Source organism: Sander lucioperca, chromosome 9 (assembly GCF_008315115.2).
Source record: "Sander lucioperca isolate FBNREF2018 chromosome 9, SLUC_FBN_1.2, whole genome shotgun sequence".
NCBI classification, from domain to species: Eukaryota; Metazoa; Chordata; class Actinopteri; order Perciformes; family Percidae; genus Sander; species Sander lucioperca.
Window position 1 is genome coordinate 26,641,844 of NC_050181.1, and position 15,580 is coordinate 26,657,423.

A 15,580-nucleotide genomic window follows, 5' to 3' on the forward strand; every position below is an offset into this window, starting at 1 on the left:
GCACCACCTACAGCCTGTAGTGCGATTTGCAAAAATCCACCACTCCAGTTCAGATGCACCAATCAGGGCCAGGGGGGCGTGTCTAACTGCGTGTCAATCACTGCTCATGCACACGCATTTATTCTCCCTTGTGGGGGGAGGGGTTTAGGAGACAGTTTTGGGCTTTAGCAGAAAGGGGGGAGGGACTGAGAAGTTGTCGATGTTCAAATGTTTTGGCTAAGTCCTGGATCTTCACAATCCTAACTACGGCACCTTTAATTGTCGTCGCCGCACGGTGGTCACCTTTTGGCAACTAAATTGAACTGCAAGGGCCGCTGAAACGACCATCACTTAACGGTGAATGTGTGTAATGTATAATAAAGGATAGAAATGATCAATGACCCACTTTTACGTGGGTGTTGATACGCAAAGGGAACTAAATGGGTTTTATATTAATTGAAAATGACAGTGGTCAAGTGATGTAACAGCATAACCACGGTAACACCCACTACCACAGCCTACTTTTGGGTAATGGAGGCGCCAGGTTTTGACAAGAAAGAAGAATATGTGGAATAAAAAGATGATATCTTTGGTTCTGCTGCATAGACTTTAAGATATTTTTTAAAAAGTGTCCATCATAAGCCGACAGTGGAGAACTCTTTAAACTCAAGGTAAACTTATTAGCTTTTTCCTGGACTTTTAACCGCTTCCTACGCTCTTAATGTAAATGTAATTCAGCTGGCATTATCTTTCTGCATCACGCTGCTGTTGACAATAAGTAGCTTTACAAATGCTATTTCAGGTAGACAGGGTTGATTTCTCCCATGCCGACATTGCAGAAATGCAGCATGTTTTTCAAACTCTCTCAGTCCCTTGTCTTCTATACTTTGACTGTGATAGCTCTTTTTTCGTGGTCTTGTAGCTGTCACAGTGGACAAAGAAGAGACCCGTACTACACCTCGACAAGCCACAGTCTTGGCTTAACACGGATGCTTTTTAAAAGAAGAAATTTCCTGGATTGTAAGTCAAACACAAAAGAACAGAATCCAGTGCAGCAAATTCACTCCCGCTCTGTGCAACGAAATGTAAATTTAAACCTGTGAGAGTGTAAATGCATGTTACGCTGCTGAAAGAAGAGCTTTGACAAGTCAATGTCAGAGCAACAGAGACCCCTCAGGAAACATCTGCAGGTTATTCAAGTGTTTCTGGCACAGACGTCAATGACAAAGTGTTCCCACACTGTAAGAGAAGATGAAGAAACGTGTTAATGAAACCGTGTGTCGTCTTCTCCTTCTCTGCACTGGAACCACCCGAGGCCGTTTCTTTTCTACAGATTGCTTGAAGAACTCAATTGTGCTCAGCTAATGCATAACAAACAGATGGAGCTGAACGCAATCGCTCCAAAGGGGCGTCTCTATCTCTTTCTCGTTGCCGCTTTCTCTGAAATAAATCAAAATTATGGTTTCTGGCATCAGTGCAGCCACGCAGGAGAAGAAACACTGCAGACAAACACAGTCATCATGTGGCTGAACGAGGGGAAATTAAGAGACGTTCCCTACCCTCGAAAAACGCCCGTAAAGCCTCCTGCACACTGGCTGCGTGGCGTGAGCGTGGCGTTTCTGTTGCGTGTCAGTTGCGTGGCGGCTGCGTGGCATTTTCTATGTCTTTGCACACCAGAAACGTGTCTGACGCGAGTGATTTGGATCACCCTTGTTTGACATATGGGGAGAGAGTTGTGGAAATTTACTGCACTCAAGCAGTAGTATACTTCATGTTAAACATAAATATATACTGATCTGATTACAGCAAAGACAACATCGGCAGTATTGACGGCAAAATAGGCTACAGAATATTTTGTTCTGTATTGACAGGTGCAATATTATTTTTTAAATTACATTTATATCTGCATTTATGTCAAAACTTCGAGACTTTCAAACATCAACATGTCATTTATTAAATGTATTCGTGTCAAAATGACATATAAACATCTTTTCTATTTTGCCTGGAAACGCTTCCAACATGCTTGCGTGTCGCCTGAAAAATAGGCGTCGGTTCTATTTCTAGCATGCATGCGAGCCGCGCCTGAGACGTGCGTGTCACGCAGGGAGTGTACAAGCTCTAACCTGTTACCATGGGAGCCGAAATAAAAACGGACACGCCACGCAGCTGACACACTCACGCCACGCAGCTGACACACTCACGCCACACAGCCAGTGTGCAGGAGGCCTTGGTCGTTTGTTCAAGCAGCAATTGCGACCTACATTTCTAGTGGCGGCGCCCATGGCGCTAGTAATTTCAACGGGAGCAAAGCAGGAAGTAAGATGTCAGGATATAAGAGCGCCAAGTTCCGTGTAAGAAGGCGAACAGGACTTTCATCCTGGGTCAAAACTAAATGGCGAGTTGTTTTTAACTTGATGGAAAAAACGGAGCTCCATCACGTTCTGCATCATGTGTGTAACCGGAAGAAAGTGAAGTCTGATTTGAACCCAAACCATCATCTTTTTCTAAACTTAACTAAGTAGTTTTGGTGCCGCACAAGATGATTGTGATTGTTTTAAAGAAATGAAAACAACCCAGAATGCATCTGTGGTGTAGCCAGACGTTACCAGAGACGGTTTAGAACCGACACGCCCCAACTCAGAGTAGTTTCCTGTATCTGTGTCCCGTGGGCTCGGCCACGGCCACGCCTCTTTAGGAGACTAGCGGCAGGTCCTGAGTGTTTGATTCCAACGGGAGACGTCAACGTGGACACAGATTATCTGCGACCCTTTCGCCCCGTAGTCACCAAAGTAAATATTGGAGCCATTCTTCAACAAGCCACATATCTCCAGAACATTCTGACACTAAAATGGCATTTCATTTTTCCCGCTATACCAACTGAGCTATCCTGGCCACGTATAAAGGATCTTTGACCTTACTCCATAGCGCTGTGGAGAACCTGAAGCATAAACACAGACAATACTTATTCTAAAGGTGCGGACACACCGAGCTGATAATCGGCCGTTGGACAGTCTGGCGAGGTCAGTGACTCGAGTCTGTTCCGTGTGTGCCGTCGTCCGTCCGAGGGGCCGTCGGCCTTCATTTTGGCTGATTTGACATGTTGAATCGGCGGGGCGGGCACTGCCGGCAGTCAGACTCAATGACCCATCTGATTGGTGGAGAGCTAACCCGGAAACGGGGAGCGGGATGAGCGTGACTAGAGTCTCTCAAAATCTGACGAAAATCTTTTAAACTGACCTTTGTTGATCTGAAATGAAGACAGATTCAGCAACTGCACGGCCTGTTTCTCTCTTAAAATGTTTTCAGAAACACGTTTCGGTGAACTATTTTAGTCCAATATGAGATCGTATTCTGAACGAGCCGCCATGACAGTCTGGCTTTGAATTTCCGGAGAAACCAGACCCACGTGACGCGTTCGTCCAATCAGCTGCCGGTTTTCATTTTTGGGCAACAATACAGATTAGCGTCGCCTGCTGTTATGGAGACGTATTACGTCTCGTCTCTTCGGTGTGTTCCGAGGCACTTTTTTGACCAACTCGGGGAGACTGATCAACCCAACTGCCTTTTCTGCCGACGGTCGGCCGTCTGGTTGGTGTGTCAGGGCCCTAAGACTACTTAGATCTTTCAGAATACTGCTCTGGAGACGTCTCTTTTGGACTCAGCTTGCAGATGATTTGATTTGATGCTCGGACCACAGAGCGTCTTTCATCGTCCCTCATCTCTACAAGGTTTATGTTGCAGCGGGTCGGTTTGATTGGACTCCTTGAGGAAATATGATCCCCTGTGTTTGTTTTAGGGCCAATAAATTTACACTTGACAAACCGCTGCGGAGTCCTCCGGCCAGACAGAAGATGAGTCCAACTGTAAATTCCCTCGGGAGCGAAGCAGAAAGATTGACATTTCATTTAGACGCCGAGGCCGGCGGAGAAGCCAATCTGCGGGACTCTGCTGACTCAGTTACGTGATTGTGTTTTGCTCTAGCCGGCATCACGTTAATTTCAGCAGCAGATGAATGAGATCAGGGGGAGATAGCGACAGAGAGGAGAGATGATTTGAGCCGCTGGGGGACACACAGTTTGAGATGCTAGTGATACGACCAGACGTCTGTGAAAAGATATGCAAGAATCAAAGGGTCAGACCTTGACGGAAAATGATAATTATAATTAGAGTTATATAAATGATAACACTCCTGCAACAGTCAGTGCTACTTTATTGTCCAATATTTAGCTAATGAAGTATGATTAAGTTATAATTTAAACAGGATCTATTCTGTAAATTCTAAGAGATTAATGACAATGATTGATTAGGTATGATTAAGAATGTTGTTTTGTCTTTTTGTGGTTTTATTTATTATGGCTTTGGGCAGGAGGCAATACGATGGAGAACACTGAGGCAGAACAGGTCGAAGAAGAAGGAATAAATCAATGTTCTAATTAACGAGAAGGAAGTCCAAACAAGCAAACAAATCCAGAGTAGAGAGAGACAGATATCGATAGGCAGGGGTTTTCCTGCCTCAGAATGGGCGTGGGGACTATGCATGGCAGTAAGCATTACTGGTCTGCATACAGAAAAGGCAATCAAAAGTGTTACCTTATTTGACAGAAATCCATGCATTTAGACTATGTTCACACTACTTTTGTAGGCAAAGTTTTGGTTCCAAAAAGTAGCCGCGGTGGAGTGAGCTAGAGAAAGAACAGAGAGAGAGAGAGAGAGAGAGAGAGAGAGAGAGAGAGAGAGAGAGAGAGAGAGAGAGAGAGAGAGAGAGAGAGAGAGAGAGAGAGAGAGAGAGAGAGAGAGAGAGAAAGAGACAGAGAGAGAGAGAGAGAGAGAGAGAGAGAGAGAGAGAGAGAGAGAGAGAGAGAGAGAGAGAGAGAGAGAGAGAGAGAGAGAGAGAGAGAGAGGGAGAGAGAGAGAGAGAGAGAGAGTGATGCAATAAGTCAAGTGGTGGAGCGAGCAACGGGCATGGCCATTGGTCGCCTGGTATACGCCTGGCTGCGTCATATAAGGAGGCATCAATTATTTTCATTTTGGCCACATACACAATATCGGCGAACGGCAACATAATGCAATTTGGTTTTACAAACCACACAGAATTTGTCCACAGTGCACTGAAGAGGAGGGAACTCATGGCCTCCTGCACATTTTGCAACAGAACTATACTCTGTCTTGACTGTCTCTCATTTGGACTTGACAAAGGTGGTCTTGACTACAGCATTGCTTCCACCAAGTTTAATGAAAATCAGGCCAGTAGTTTTCTGTAATCCTGCAGACAGACGAACAAAAATAACAGACAAACGGAACCGAAAACATAACAATTTTGGCAGAAGGTAATACAAATAAAAACACCAAAAACTGCAGCTATGTGTTTTGTGTGTGTTTGAATCCCAACATACAAGTTCATTAAGGTTTCATGATAACTTTATTTATACAAAAACAGAATGATTAACGTCTGGTGCTGCTTATAAAGTACAGGCCAAAACAACAACAACAGGTCCTCAATCAGCTGTTTCTTTTCATTGTGAAATGTTAAAACTGGACCGAGATGATTGTAAAAATGACAATGAAAAACAAAACTGAGCTGTAATCGAAAATGACAAAAAGGAGAAATATATGCAAAAGATGAAACCTTGTTCAGAGTGTATTTTTCAGAATAAGACACTGTGCTAATATATTGCAGCACTATGAATAGAGTTAAGCTGCTACAGGAGATGTGAGGAGTATCTGAACATCCTGATATAATCCTGATGAAAGCTGTAACCTCACTAAGCACTGAACTTCAAAAGAAACTATGAATATCAAGCAGCAAAACTGGACAAAAAAAGACTAAAACATTCATACGCCAAAAATCCAGCAGTGCTCAAAAAGCTTTGAAGCCGCCAACACCTCGTCTCTGACCGCCTGAAATCCATTACATTCACTTCCAGAAGAGTAATTACAGTCTAAAATAAGCTTTGTATCAGGACTAGTTATAAGGGACTGTGTTGCTATAAAGTTCATGCAAAGCTTTTATTAGTTTTATCACCGGCTGCTCAATCGGTAGCGTACCTATGTTCCCACAGCCCTATGTTCCCACATTTCTAAGATTTTCTTTCAAAATTAGGCCCTATGTTCCCACAGTTCCCACATTTCTAAGATTTTTTTCCAAAATTAGGCCCGATGTTCCCACATTTCCTTTTTCTTACATTTGTATCAGATTTGATCCCTATAACCCTAACCCCTAAACCCCAACCCTAAAAAATTTTGTGGAAGGATAGGGCTTAAATTGAAGGGAAATGTAGGAACACAAGACCTAATTTTGAAAATGTCCTAGAAATGTGGGAACACAGGGCTGTGGGACCATTGAGCTGTGGGACCATTGGGCTGAGCCCGCTCAATCATACTTAAAGCTGCACTGGACAAAGATTCGTTGTTTGGCCGAGCTTTAGTCACCAAAACCCACAACACTTTTATTTAAATGAAGTTTCCAAAGATACCTAGCCTAGAAATATAGACGCACCCTAGCGGCAGCAAATGTAATTTGCAGCCAGGGTCGTCTAGCAACTCTCCGTTGGCTTGCGAGCTGGAAAAACCAAACTATAGTCAGGCCAATCACATCGTGTATAGAGTCGGTGGGCGGGCTTAACATAATGACAGCAGAGTTTCCACGGTTCCGCTTGAATTCCCTGCTACTTGAAAACAAAGAAGATGGCTGCTGCTGCTGGTGAACAGCGGTCTTTGGAATTGGCTTTGGCCGCAACTCTGGAAGACTTGGAGTTCAGCTTTTCTTTGAGAAAAGAACAAAGAACGGCACTGAAGTCATTCTTAAAAAAGGAAGATGTGTTCAGAGTTTAAAGTTGAATCTATCAACTGGCATTGCTCTGCCTGGTTGTAGCGCTATCCTATTGCGTGCAGAGAGAATTTGAAAATCAACCGTTTATCCTGCGCCTCGGATTGAGCCCTGCCAATGGTGAGTTCCCAGACCCAACATCTGGATGTGGGTCTGGTCAGAAAAATACCAACTGTCAGGATGAATTTTGGGGGAAACGTGTTTAAAATGTATGAAGGAGACTTATTGTTTTGTCACAATTTGTTGGTGAAAAAGGCACAAAATACTGTCAGTTTTTGTTTAAGAAGTTCAATTTTAATTTTGTTATTGTTCATTTAAAAATATGTGTTTTGAAACCAGGGGACTTGAAGCAACTGCTTATCTCGCTGCCTATGTTTCTTCAGTAGTTGTGAAAAAATAAATGAAATAAAGCAACCACAGCCGCAGCTTCTGTGTGGACTGTAAATCATGTTGGTGGGACAGATACGACACTCAACGCTGACTGGATCGGGTAAAACAAAACCTTTCTAAACAAAAATCAGCTAGCACGAACACGACTTCCAGATAAATGAATGCAGTCAAACAAAATGGCAATTAAATGTGATTAACACACGTATCATTGAGGTAACTATACTGTAATGAAATGCTAATTTCGTAACTGCTAACTATATTTCCCTCCCCCCATGATAACCCTTCATCATACCTAAACGACAGGGCTAGGTCGAACACCAATGACTTCCAAAATTACATGTATACGTTCGTTTAACGTTGTGAAAAGGCCTCATGGTGGCCTTTTTTAAAGGTGGCCTATTTAACGTAACAGTTGCAGTTTTAAACACAGAGATAGCATTTTGAAACTAAACTACTTAAATGTAGGCAACACAAAATACTGGTTAGGGTTAGGAAAAAATCATAGATTGGCTTCAAATATACTGAACAAAATTATGAACGCAACACTTTTGTTTTTGCCCCCATTTTTCATGAGCTGAACTCAAAGATCTAAGACTTTTTCTAGCCTATTTCTGTTAAATGTTGTTCACAAATCTGTCTAAATCCTTTGCCGAGATAATCCATCCACCTCACAGGTGTGGCATATGAAGATGCTGATTAGACAGCGGGATTATTGCACAGGTGTGACTTAGGCTGGATAAAATAAAAGGCCACTCTAAAATGTGCAGTTTGTGTTAGGGTTAGGGTTAGGGTTAATCTGTGAAGAGAACACCTCTCCAAAATGACAGACACCATCGAATGTGAGCATTTGCCCAATCAAGTCGGTTACAATGACGAACTGCAGTCAGGTCAAGAGAGAGAGAGAGAGAGAGAGAGAGAGAGAGAGAGAGAGAGAGAGAGAGAGAGAGAGAGAGGGATGAACCCTAACCCTAACCCTAAGGGCAGGAACACTGGTCTCCTTGGTAAAAGTCTTGTTTGTTTGATCTATTCACCACCCCGACCTTCCTTCCTATGCGGATTTTGGGGCATGGGCAATTTTAGACCCTTTTTAGGGGGGCTCAAGCCCCAAAGAAAATTTCATCTCAGCCCCCCTAAAAATAACTTTTTTAATAATATATATATATATTTTTTTAATCAAATTTGGTGTTTCAAGTTAGAGTTTGCGTACTTGTCTGTTAGTGACAGAGGACAAACAATTACAGGTTCAACGGGCTTAAAGCACCTCTAACCCCGTCAAGGAAAGGGTTAACAGAAATGTAGTTTGGGCCTATTGGAGGTGGTTGTGCCAGATTCCCGCCTTTGGCTGAGTGTCTATCTGATCTGTCAGAGGAAGAACAGGAGTGCAGTTGTGAAGTTTATCGTTGGTAGTCCCCAGAGAAGAAGTTGGTAATTTCATGGTGCAGATTAGAACCTAAATTGAAACGTAAGCAACTAAATTAGCTGAATGTTAGAACATTGGGTCAAATTGGTCGTTATTACTGTGACTTATAAAGTGTCAGGTTTAGGTAAAAATTTTAGCTGACGTTGTTCAGTAGCTAGCTCAGAGATTATTGGCTAATGAAATTACTGATTTAGCATGGGGGGGGGGTTTAACACTTTTGCAAGGCATTGTATCTGTGTCACATTCTCATTAAGGGCTGAGCCCCCCTAAAGGTCTGATCCTAGAATCGCCCCTGTTTTAGGGCTCTCATAATCCGCACCATGCTTCCTCATTTGTTCCTTGGATTGCCAAGCCCGCAGGAAGAGCACTCAGCCTTGCAGCCAATTCTTTTTCCCAGTGGCCACCCGCAGTATTGCAATGAAAAATTTGCGGCCCAAAAAGGATTTTCCCCGTAGGCCACCATTGTAAAAGAAACGTCGGTAAAACTGCTGCCTGGACACCTCCAACTGCAAACAAGGCTGGTTATGACTCTTGCTATGCCATTGATTTTTTATATTTGAAAAACCTTCCCTCAAGCCGAGAAAAGCAATTTAAAAACATGTGACATCACCACAATGTCAAGTCTCTGGGCTAGCGGCTTTTCAACTTTTCTTGCACATATTCACCGGGCCGCATATCACAAAAGTAAGAAGCTTAGAAACTTTTTAGGTGTATGCCAGGCGAGGAGCTCCACTGAACTAAATATAGGAACCATTTTGGGATCCGGTATCCAGTTCATATAATACATCCGTGGTTTTCTCCTGCGATAATTATTACGGCCACCAGAGGTCGCCGCTAAACAACAAACGTAAATGGGTTGTTATAATCTACCTATACGGCCGTTATTTTGTGGAAAAGTCTGCTTCATGACCAACTTTCTGGCACTGAACTTTTCATTTAGTGCATTTATTTCACATGTAATGAATGCTGGGTAATGAAGTCCCAAATCTTAGTGGAAACTCTTCGCCTGGTGCAGCTTTAACGTCTATCTAAGCGATCACTGATGCAGCTTTTAAGCACCTCAAAGTTAACTTTATCTCCCTCCTACTATTTTGCAAACAGAAACCAGTCTGCCGTTGAATCTATGTTGGTTAATTTTGTTTACCAGGCGTCTCAGAGACCAGCTGAGTCCTGCACCGACCAAATTTCGACTCCCCAGTGTTGGCAGTATGTACAACATTATATGTACATCCAGATAAAAGATCAATTCACAAACTTCAGATCAACATTCATCATCCTTTATCAACTGTTTCTTTTCCTTCCAGCCATCTGATGTCACCATGGTGACCAATCCCAACACAACCCCGGTAACAATCTCACATCTCTGACATTTTGGGACTCACAAATTAGTCAACAAATTCTAAAACTGCGTTTGTTTCTTAGTGCATTTGAAATAAAGATTCGCACATTCATGACAAGTTGTTAAAATTATATAACTGTTGAAAATGTCAACAGACAAAATCTGACAGAGTGACTTGAACACCCTGATATAGATTTGATAAATAACCAGTTCGGATGAGTTTTTGGTGTCAGTACCGATTCTTCCGTTTGAATAAATCCTAGCGAATAAAAATAAAAATGTCCATCAATGTTGACCAATTACAGACCCTCTCTCTAAATCCTTGGCATTACTAGCTTTCAGCGGTGTCCCGCCTCCTCTTCATGTCTGATCTGACGTCTTATCTACTTCCTGTAATCCTCGTCTTCTATCCGGGTGGCACCGGCTTCCTCCACTGGCCCTTCTCTCTTGGTTTCCATCGCGACCTCGGTGTAGGCGAGCGGCTTCTCCTCGACCGGAGCGTCGATGTGGAGCTCGGCCTCAGCCTCTGCTCCGGCCTCGGCGCCCTCCTGGCCCTCGGCGACGGCTCTCTCCTTCTTTAGCTTGATGCGGAAGGTCTCTTTGTTTGGAGCTTTCTTGGCGATGTTCTCCTTTAGCCGCTCGCCGGACTGCTTCAGTCGCTCGCCAGCTTGGTGCATCTTTTCCCTCCGCTCGTTGGGCATGACCTTCTCTCCCAGGTTGTGGAACTTGGCACCCAGGTTGCCTCTGGTTTTGCTCATGTTCTCCTTGGAGAAGGCAGCCTTCAGGCTCTCTGTGCTCTTCACGACTGATTTCTTGATGCGGGCAGCCCGCGAGGGGTCGGCCTCCTCCACGCTCAGGTACTCCTCGTCGGAGGAGAGGTCTGCAGGGACGTCATAGGAGTCGGGTTCGATTTCCACCCCGTCCAGACCGGATCCTTTGGAAGACTTAGTGACGGCCACAGATGGGATCTCGGTCTCACCCTGCAGAGAGGAACAAAGAAAGGACACCAACAGTCAGGGCAACACATTAACTGGTCCAGAGAGAAACAACATTGACAGAATAAAACCATCAGACCATCATACCCAGGTATGCACCCCATTAATAGTCTGGATCAACGGAAGTACATTTCCGGGACTAAGCCTGATACACAGAGATGAAACACAGACAGAGATGAAACTCATCTGGAGAGAGAAGATGATTTAAAAAAGTTCTGCTCGATTTCTAGTTGTTTTCTTTTACACCTGCCTTATTTAGTTTGGTTGAATCACACTAGAGTTCATTTCCCAATTTGGTGCGGTGGGTTTGGGCAGGTGTGAACGCAGCAATCTCACTCTGATGCGCACCAAAAGTGGACCAAACAAGGGTACCGAGACCTCCTGGAAAAGTTGGTTTCGGTACAATTTCAAACTTACTCTGGAGTGGTTAGTTTGTTGGGAGAATGTGATCTGACCTCGAACAGACCAAACTGCTGTAAAAACAGCGCGTTTTTGGACTAAACCAGCTGCCGTACACAAACAGCGTGGTGTGAAAAGGGATCAATCGGCTAATAAGTGCTACAATGTATTATTTTTTGCCCTTGGTCTGGACCAAATGAACTGAACTACATCGTTTCGTCTGCATCTTCTGCATCTGATTTTCTCTTTAAAGATTGTATCCCACTGATTAGTTAATAAAATATCACCCTGCACATGTTGGCGTTTACTTCCATATGGACCTAACACTGTACGGGACACACAGACATGAAACCGATATCCGCCTTCTCATGTGTCTCTTCTATCCATTACGGATTAATAGTCATGTTGCTCGTTGATGCAGGTCGAGATAGAAAACATGATATTCCTCTGAGAGAGAGTCGGCAGCCTCTGAAAACACTGGCATCTTCATGAGATCAAGTTTTCCTATTTTTACAGATGAGGAGTAAGTGAGACTCGTTCAGACAGGAAGCTGCAGGCAGCAACACAAGCTGGACGCCAATAATAATGACACCATCTGGTTTTAGCTGTGGGGCGATACTTTTATTTTCAAACAGGACACAAACGACCTACGTGGGCGTTTTCCGGGGTAGGACAGTCTCTTAATTTCCCCTTGTTTAGGCAGATCTGTGATTCTGAGCGACGAGATAACTGTGTTGGTCCGCAAAGTTTGAATGCAGGACTTTAGCGTTAGTTTAGCTGAACCTTCAATGTAAATAAAGATATTGCGAGGGCTGTAAACACAGATACTTAACCCGAATATCTCAGCACAGACAAAATGCGTTATGTGTTTAGTTTCTCTATGACCCTTGGCAGGATGAGTAGCAGTCTTATTCAACCCGTTGTCACTCCCAATGCGTAAAATACGGACACTTGGTCAGTGGCTCTCAGCGTCATCCTTCAGTGTGTGTGTAGAACGCACCGGGCAGAGCAGCAGGAGACCGGGATTTGTGTCCCGTTCTTGTCCCGCATGTCACTGAAACATTTTTTGTAACTCTACCCACCATCTTTTCCTAAACCTAACTGTCCCGTTTTTGTGGCGCATGTCAGTTCAACGTACGTAAAGAGTCCTGACCAAGCATGTTTAGACATGGCGCAAAAGGGCTAGACGCGAACTTCAGTAGTACAAGGCAGGATTAGCTGGGAGACTTCTTCTAAACGAGGGCACACTTCCAACTTTGCGTGGAATACCTGCAGAACAGGGACATGGAAGTAGTTCTTTTGTAGATTATGGTGAACTAGTGTGTGTTGTAGCAGTGTTTTGTCATTGAGAACGAGCTAGCATGCTAACGGTTAGCCCCCTAGGCCCCTCGTCTCGGCTAGTGATGTAGAAAGCCGTGCAGATTTTGACCAGCTCACCAGGAGACTGAAGGCAGGACACATTCAGAAACCGTATCTCACTCAAAACAGCATGGATGGATTTTTTTCAAAGTTTGTATGCATGTGGAAGCACCAGAGACACAAAATAATCCCAGAAAAAGGGATTTTTTCATAATGTGGTCACTTTAAAGTGTTAAATCAAACTGTCTTTTCTCTCTCTCTCTCCATCTCCTCTTCTTCTATCACCACTTGACGTTATTAATACATGACTCGACCCACATTCCCTGCCGGTGTAATTGTTGTGTCACTCTCAGTGTCCGGACGCGCTCTGATGACTCCTCCCTGATTAATGAGTGTAATCGTTGCAGGTGGCCGCGGTTTAATTAGGATTAATTAGCTTTCACATCCAAAGTCACCTGTAGGGCGCAGCAGGCGGAGCAGGTCCTAGAGGAGGGTTTGTTTAAATCAGCCAACAAAGAAACATTCAGAAACATGGAGGAACAGATGACTGTCCTGCTTGGCATATATTTAAAAACCGAGGAAAAAATTAAAAAATTAGTTATGTGTCACAGTATTACCTCCACCACTCAACCTGGTTCCTTACCACAACGTAAATTTACGAATCCTACTATGGCCACGCCAATACCCGCCCTTCAATCACTACTATTGGCCAGGCATCCATGCTTACGCAAGGTAACGTAACCCCATTTGAACAGGTCCTATCCTAACCTTAACCACTCAAGATCAATGCCTAACCCCAACCAATTGAGCTGCTATTGAAGGGCGGGTATTGGCGTGGCCATAGTAGGATTCGTAAATTTGCATCGTGGTAAGGAACCAGGTTGAGTGGTGGAGGTAATACTGTGACACATAATTAATTTTTTATTTCATAATTCGTAATGATTCGTAATTTGGCTACCAGGACATTTGGCGCTTTCATACTTCCTCACCTTACTTCCTGCTTTGCTCACGTCAGAACTACTACGGCCACTAGAGGGCGCCGCCACCATAAGCGTTAATAATGGTCGTAATCGCTGCTTGAACAAACGACTTAAGGGGAGGACATTCACCAAACTCAACTCAGAGAAGGGGATGAAAAAACTGTCATCTAAAAAGTAAATAAAGCTGTCAGACAACGCAATAAAAGTACAATATTTACCTCTGAGATGTAAAAGTATAAAGGAGTAGAAAATAAAAAAATGCTTAAGTAAAGTACACTTATTTTGACCTAGGTACGACTAAAAGAACTTAGTCAGAAAGTGTCATACTGTTGACTGCTGACATGACAAATAATATTGCAGGAATATTATTTAATAACATTTCTAAATTGTTCCCCTGCAACTTGTAGAGGTGCAGGACATTATGTAAAGTCATGTAAAGGTTCTCTGTTAGCTGGCTGACCTCTTGTTTTAAACATGTTTATGCCTTTGGGAAGTGTAACTCATTAACTAAAACCTATTAACTGCACACTGTCCTCTAACGTCCAGAGTTTTGAACAGCAGCCGAGGCAGAGAGAGAGAAGCTCCGGGTGCAAACCAGCAGACATTTATCTTTTTCTTATTACCGCCCCGGCCTTCATTATTCAGCCTCTGGCGACGAGCGTCTCCAACCAACCGCCTGTTGCTTCCTGGGTAAATGACCGCAGCTGAAGCTCTATATTAGGACATGAACGGAGGCCTCAGAATAACCGACAGCACATCAGTCATGAGGAAACTCAACACTGCGACTGTCTTCTCTGCAGGCGGGATGGAGAGAAAGCCAGAGCTGCCCGGGACCAGACTGAGCTAGACCTGGACTCAGAGAACAGAAATACAAAGACAGAGGAAGTAGCTGTTGTATATTTGGAGACACGTGCCACCCTGCAGTGACTAAACCAGAGACGGTTTAGAACCGAGACGCCCCAACTCAGAGTAGTTTCCTGTATCTGTGTCCCGTGGGCTCGGCCACGGCCACGCCTCTTTAGGAGACTAGCGGCAGGTCCTGAGTGCGTTGATTCCAACGGGAGAAGTGAATGTGAACACAGATTATGAGCGAATATTTTGCAGCGTAGTCACCAAAGTAAATATTGGAGCCATTCTTCAACAAGCCACATGTCTCCAGAAAAAATCTGACACTAAAATGGCATTTTTCAGACGGACACATCAGGAGAAAATGAACTTAGTTTGGGACCTGTTTCTGTCTCAGGACCGAACTCTCACGAGATCTGGCAACACAGAAAAGCTAACGTCAGCTAATGTTGGTGAACGCCCTAACACAACTAATCTCTGTGATGATAAATATGTCTTTTAGCTGTGTAAATATCTAACGTTAGCAAAAGAACATATTAATAAATTATTCAAATATTACTTTTCATCCATCCACATGACGTTTACTACACGTTCAACCGAGGCCACGCCCCTTTAGGAGACAGGAAGTGAGGACCGTTTCATACCACTAGCGCTGCTTGTAATGCGCTATCTTTAATATAAAGGATCTTTGGTTAAACTCTGTTTGGGCATCTTTGGTTGTCCAAAGTAATTCCTGCAATCTGTCACTGAGAGACAGTCAAGCTAAAGGCAAATTTATAATAATACGTAGGCTCGAGACCGGTGTGTGTGTGTGTGTGTGTGTGTGTGTGTGATTATCTTCAGAGTGAGTAGTGACTCTAGAGTCATAGTGAGAGAAACAAAGTGTCTCCCCTGCAGCAGGAGAAGTTAACCCTCTCCTTGACTTCATGTTATTTATGGAGAAGGAGAACCAGGAAATGAGTCGGGGGGGAAATGCAACGCTACCGAGCCACGGCCAAGCGGACCAATCACAATTGTTGCGGTCTCCGTCGCCGCAATGCGTATTAC

At 43.8% G+C, this 15,580-nt stretch overlaps 1 protein-coding gene across 1 annotated transcript in view; it reads right to left on the bottom strand.

Annotated features, from left to right (window-relative positions):
• Positions 1–9,730: 9,730 nt before the first annotated feature.
• Positions 9,731–15,580, bottom strand: part of cavin4a (caveolae associated protein 4a) — a 14,978-nt gene continuing 9,128 nt past the window's right edge. The window contains exon 2 of the mRNA XM_031292475.2: positions 9,731–10,934. Within this exon, the coding sequence (XP_031148335.1) occupies positions 10,338–10,934 (597 nt within the window). The 3' untranslated portion in view covers positions 9,731–10,337. The remainder of the gene's footprint in view (positions 10,935–15,580) is intronic.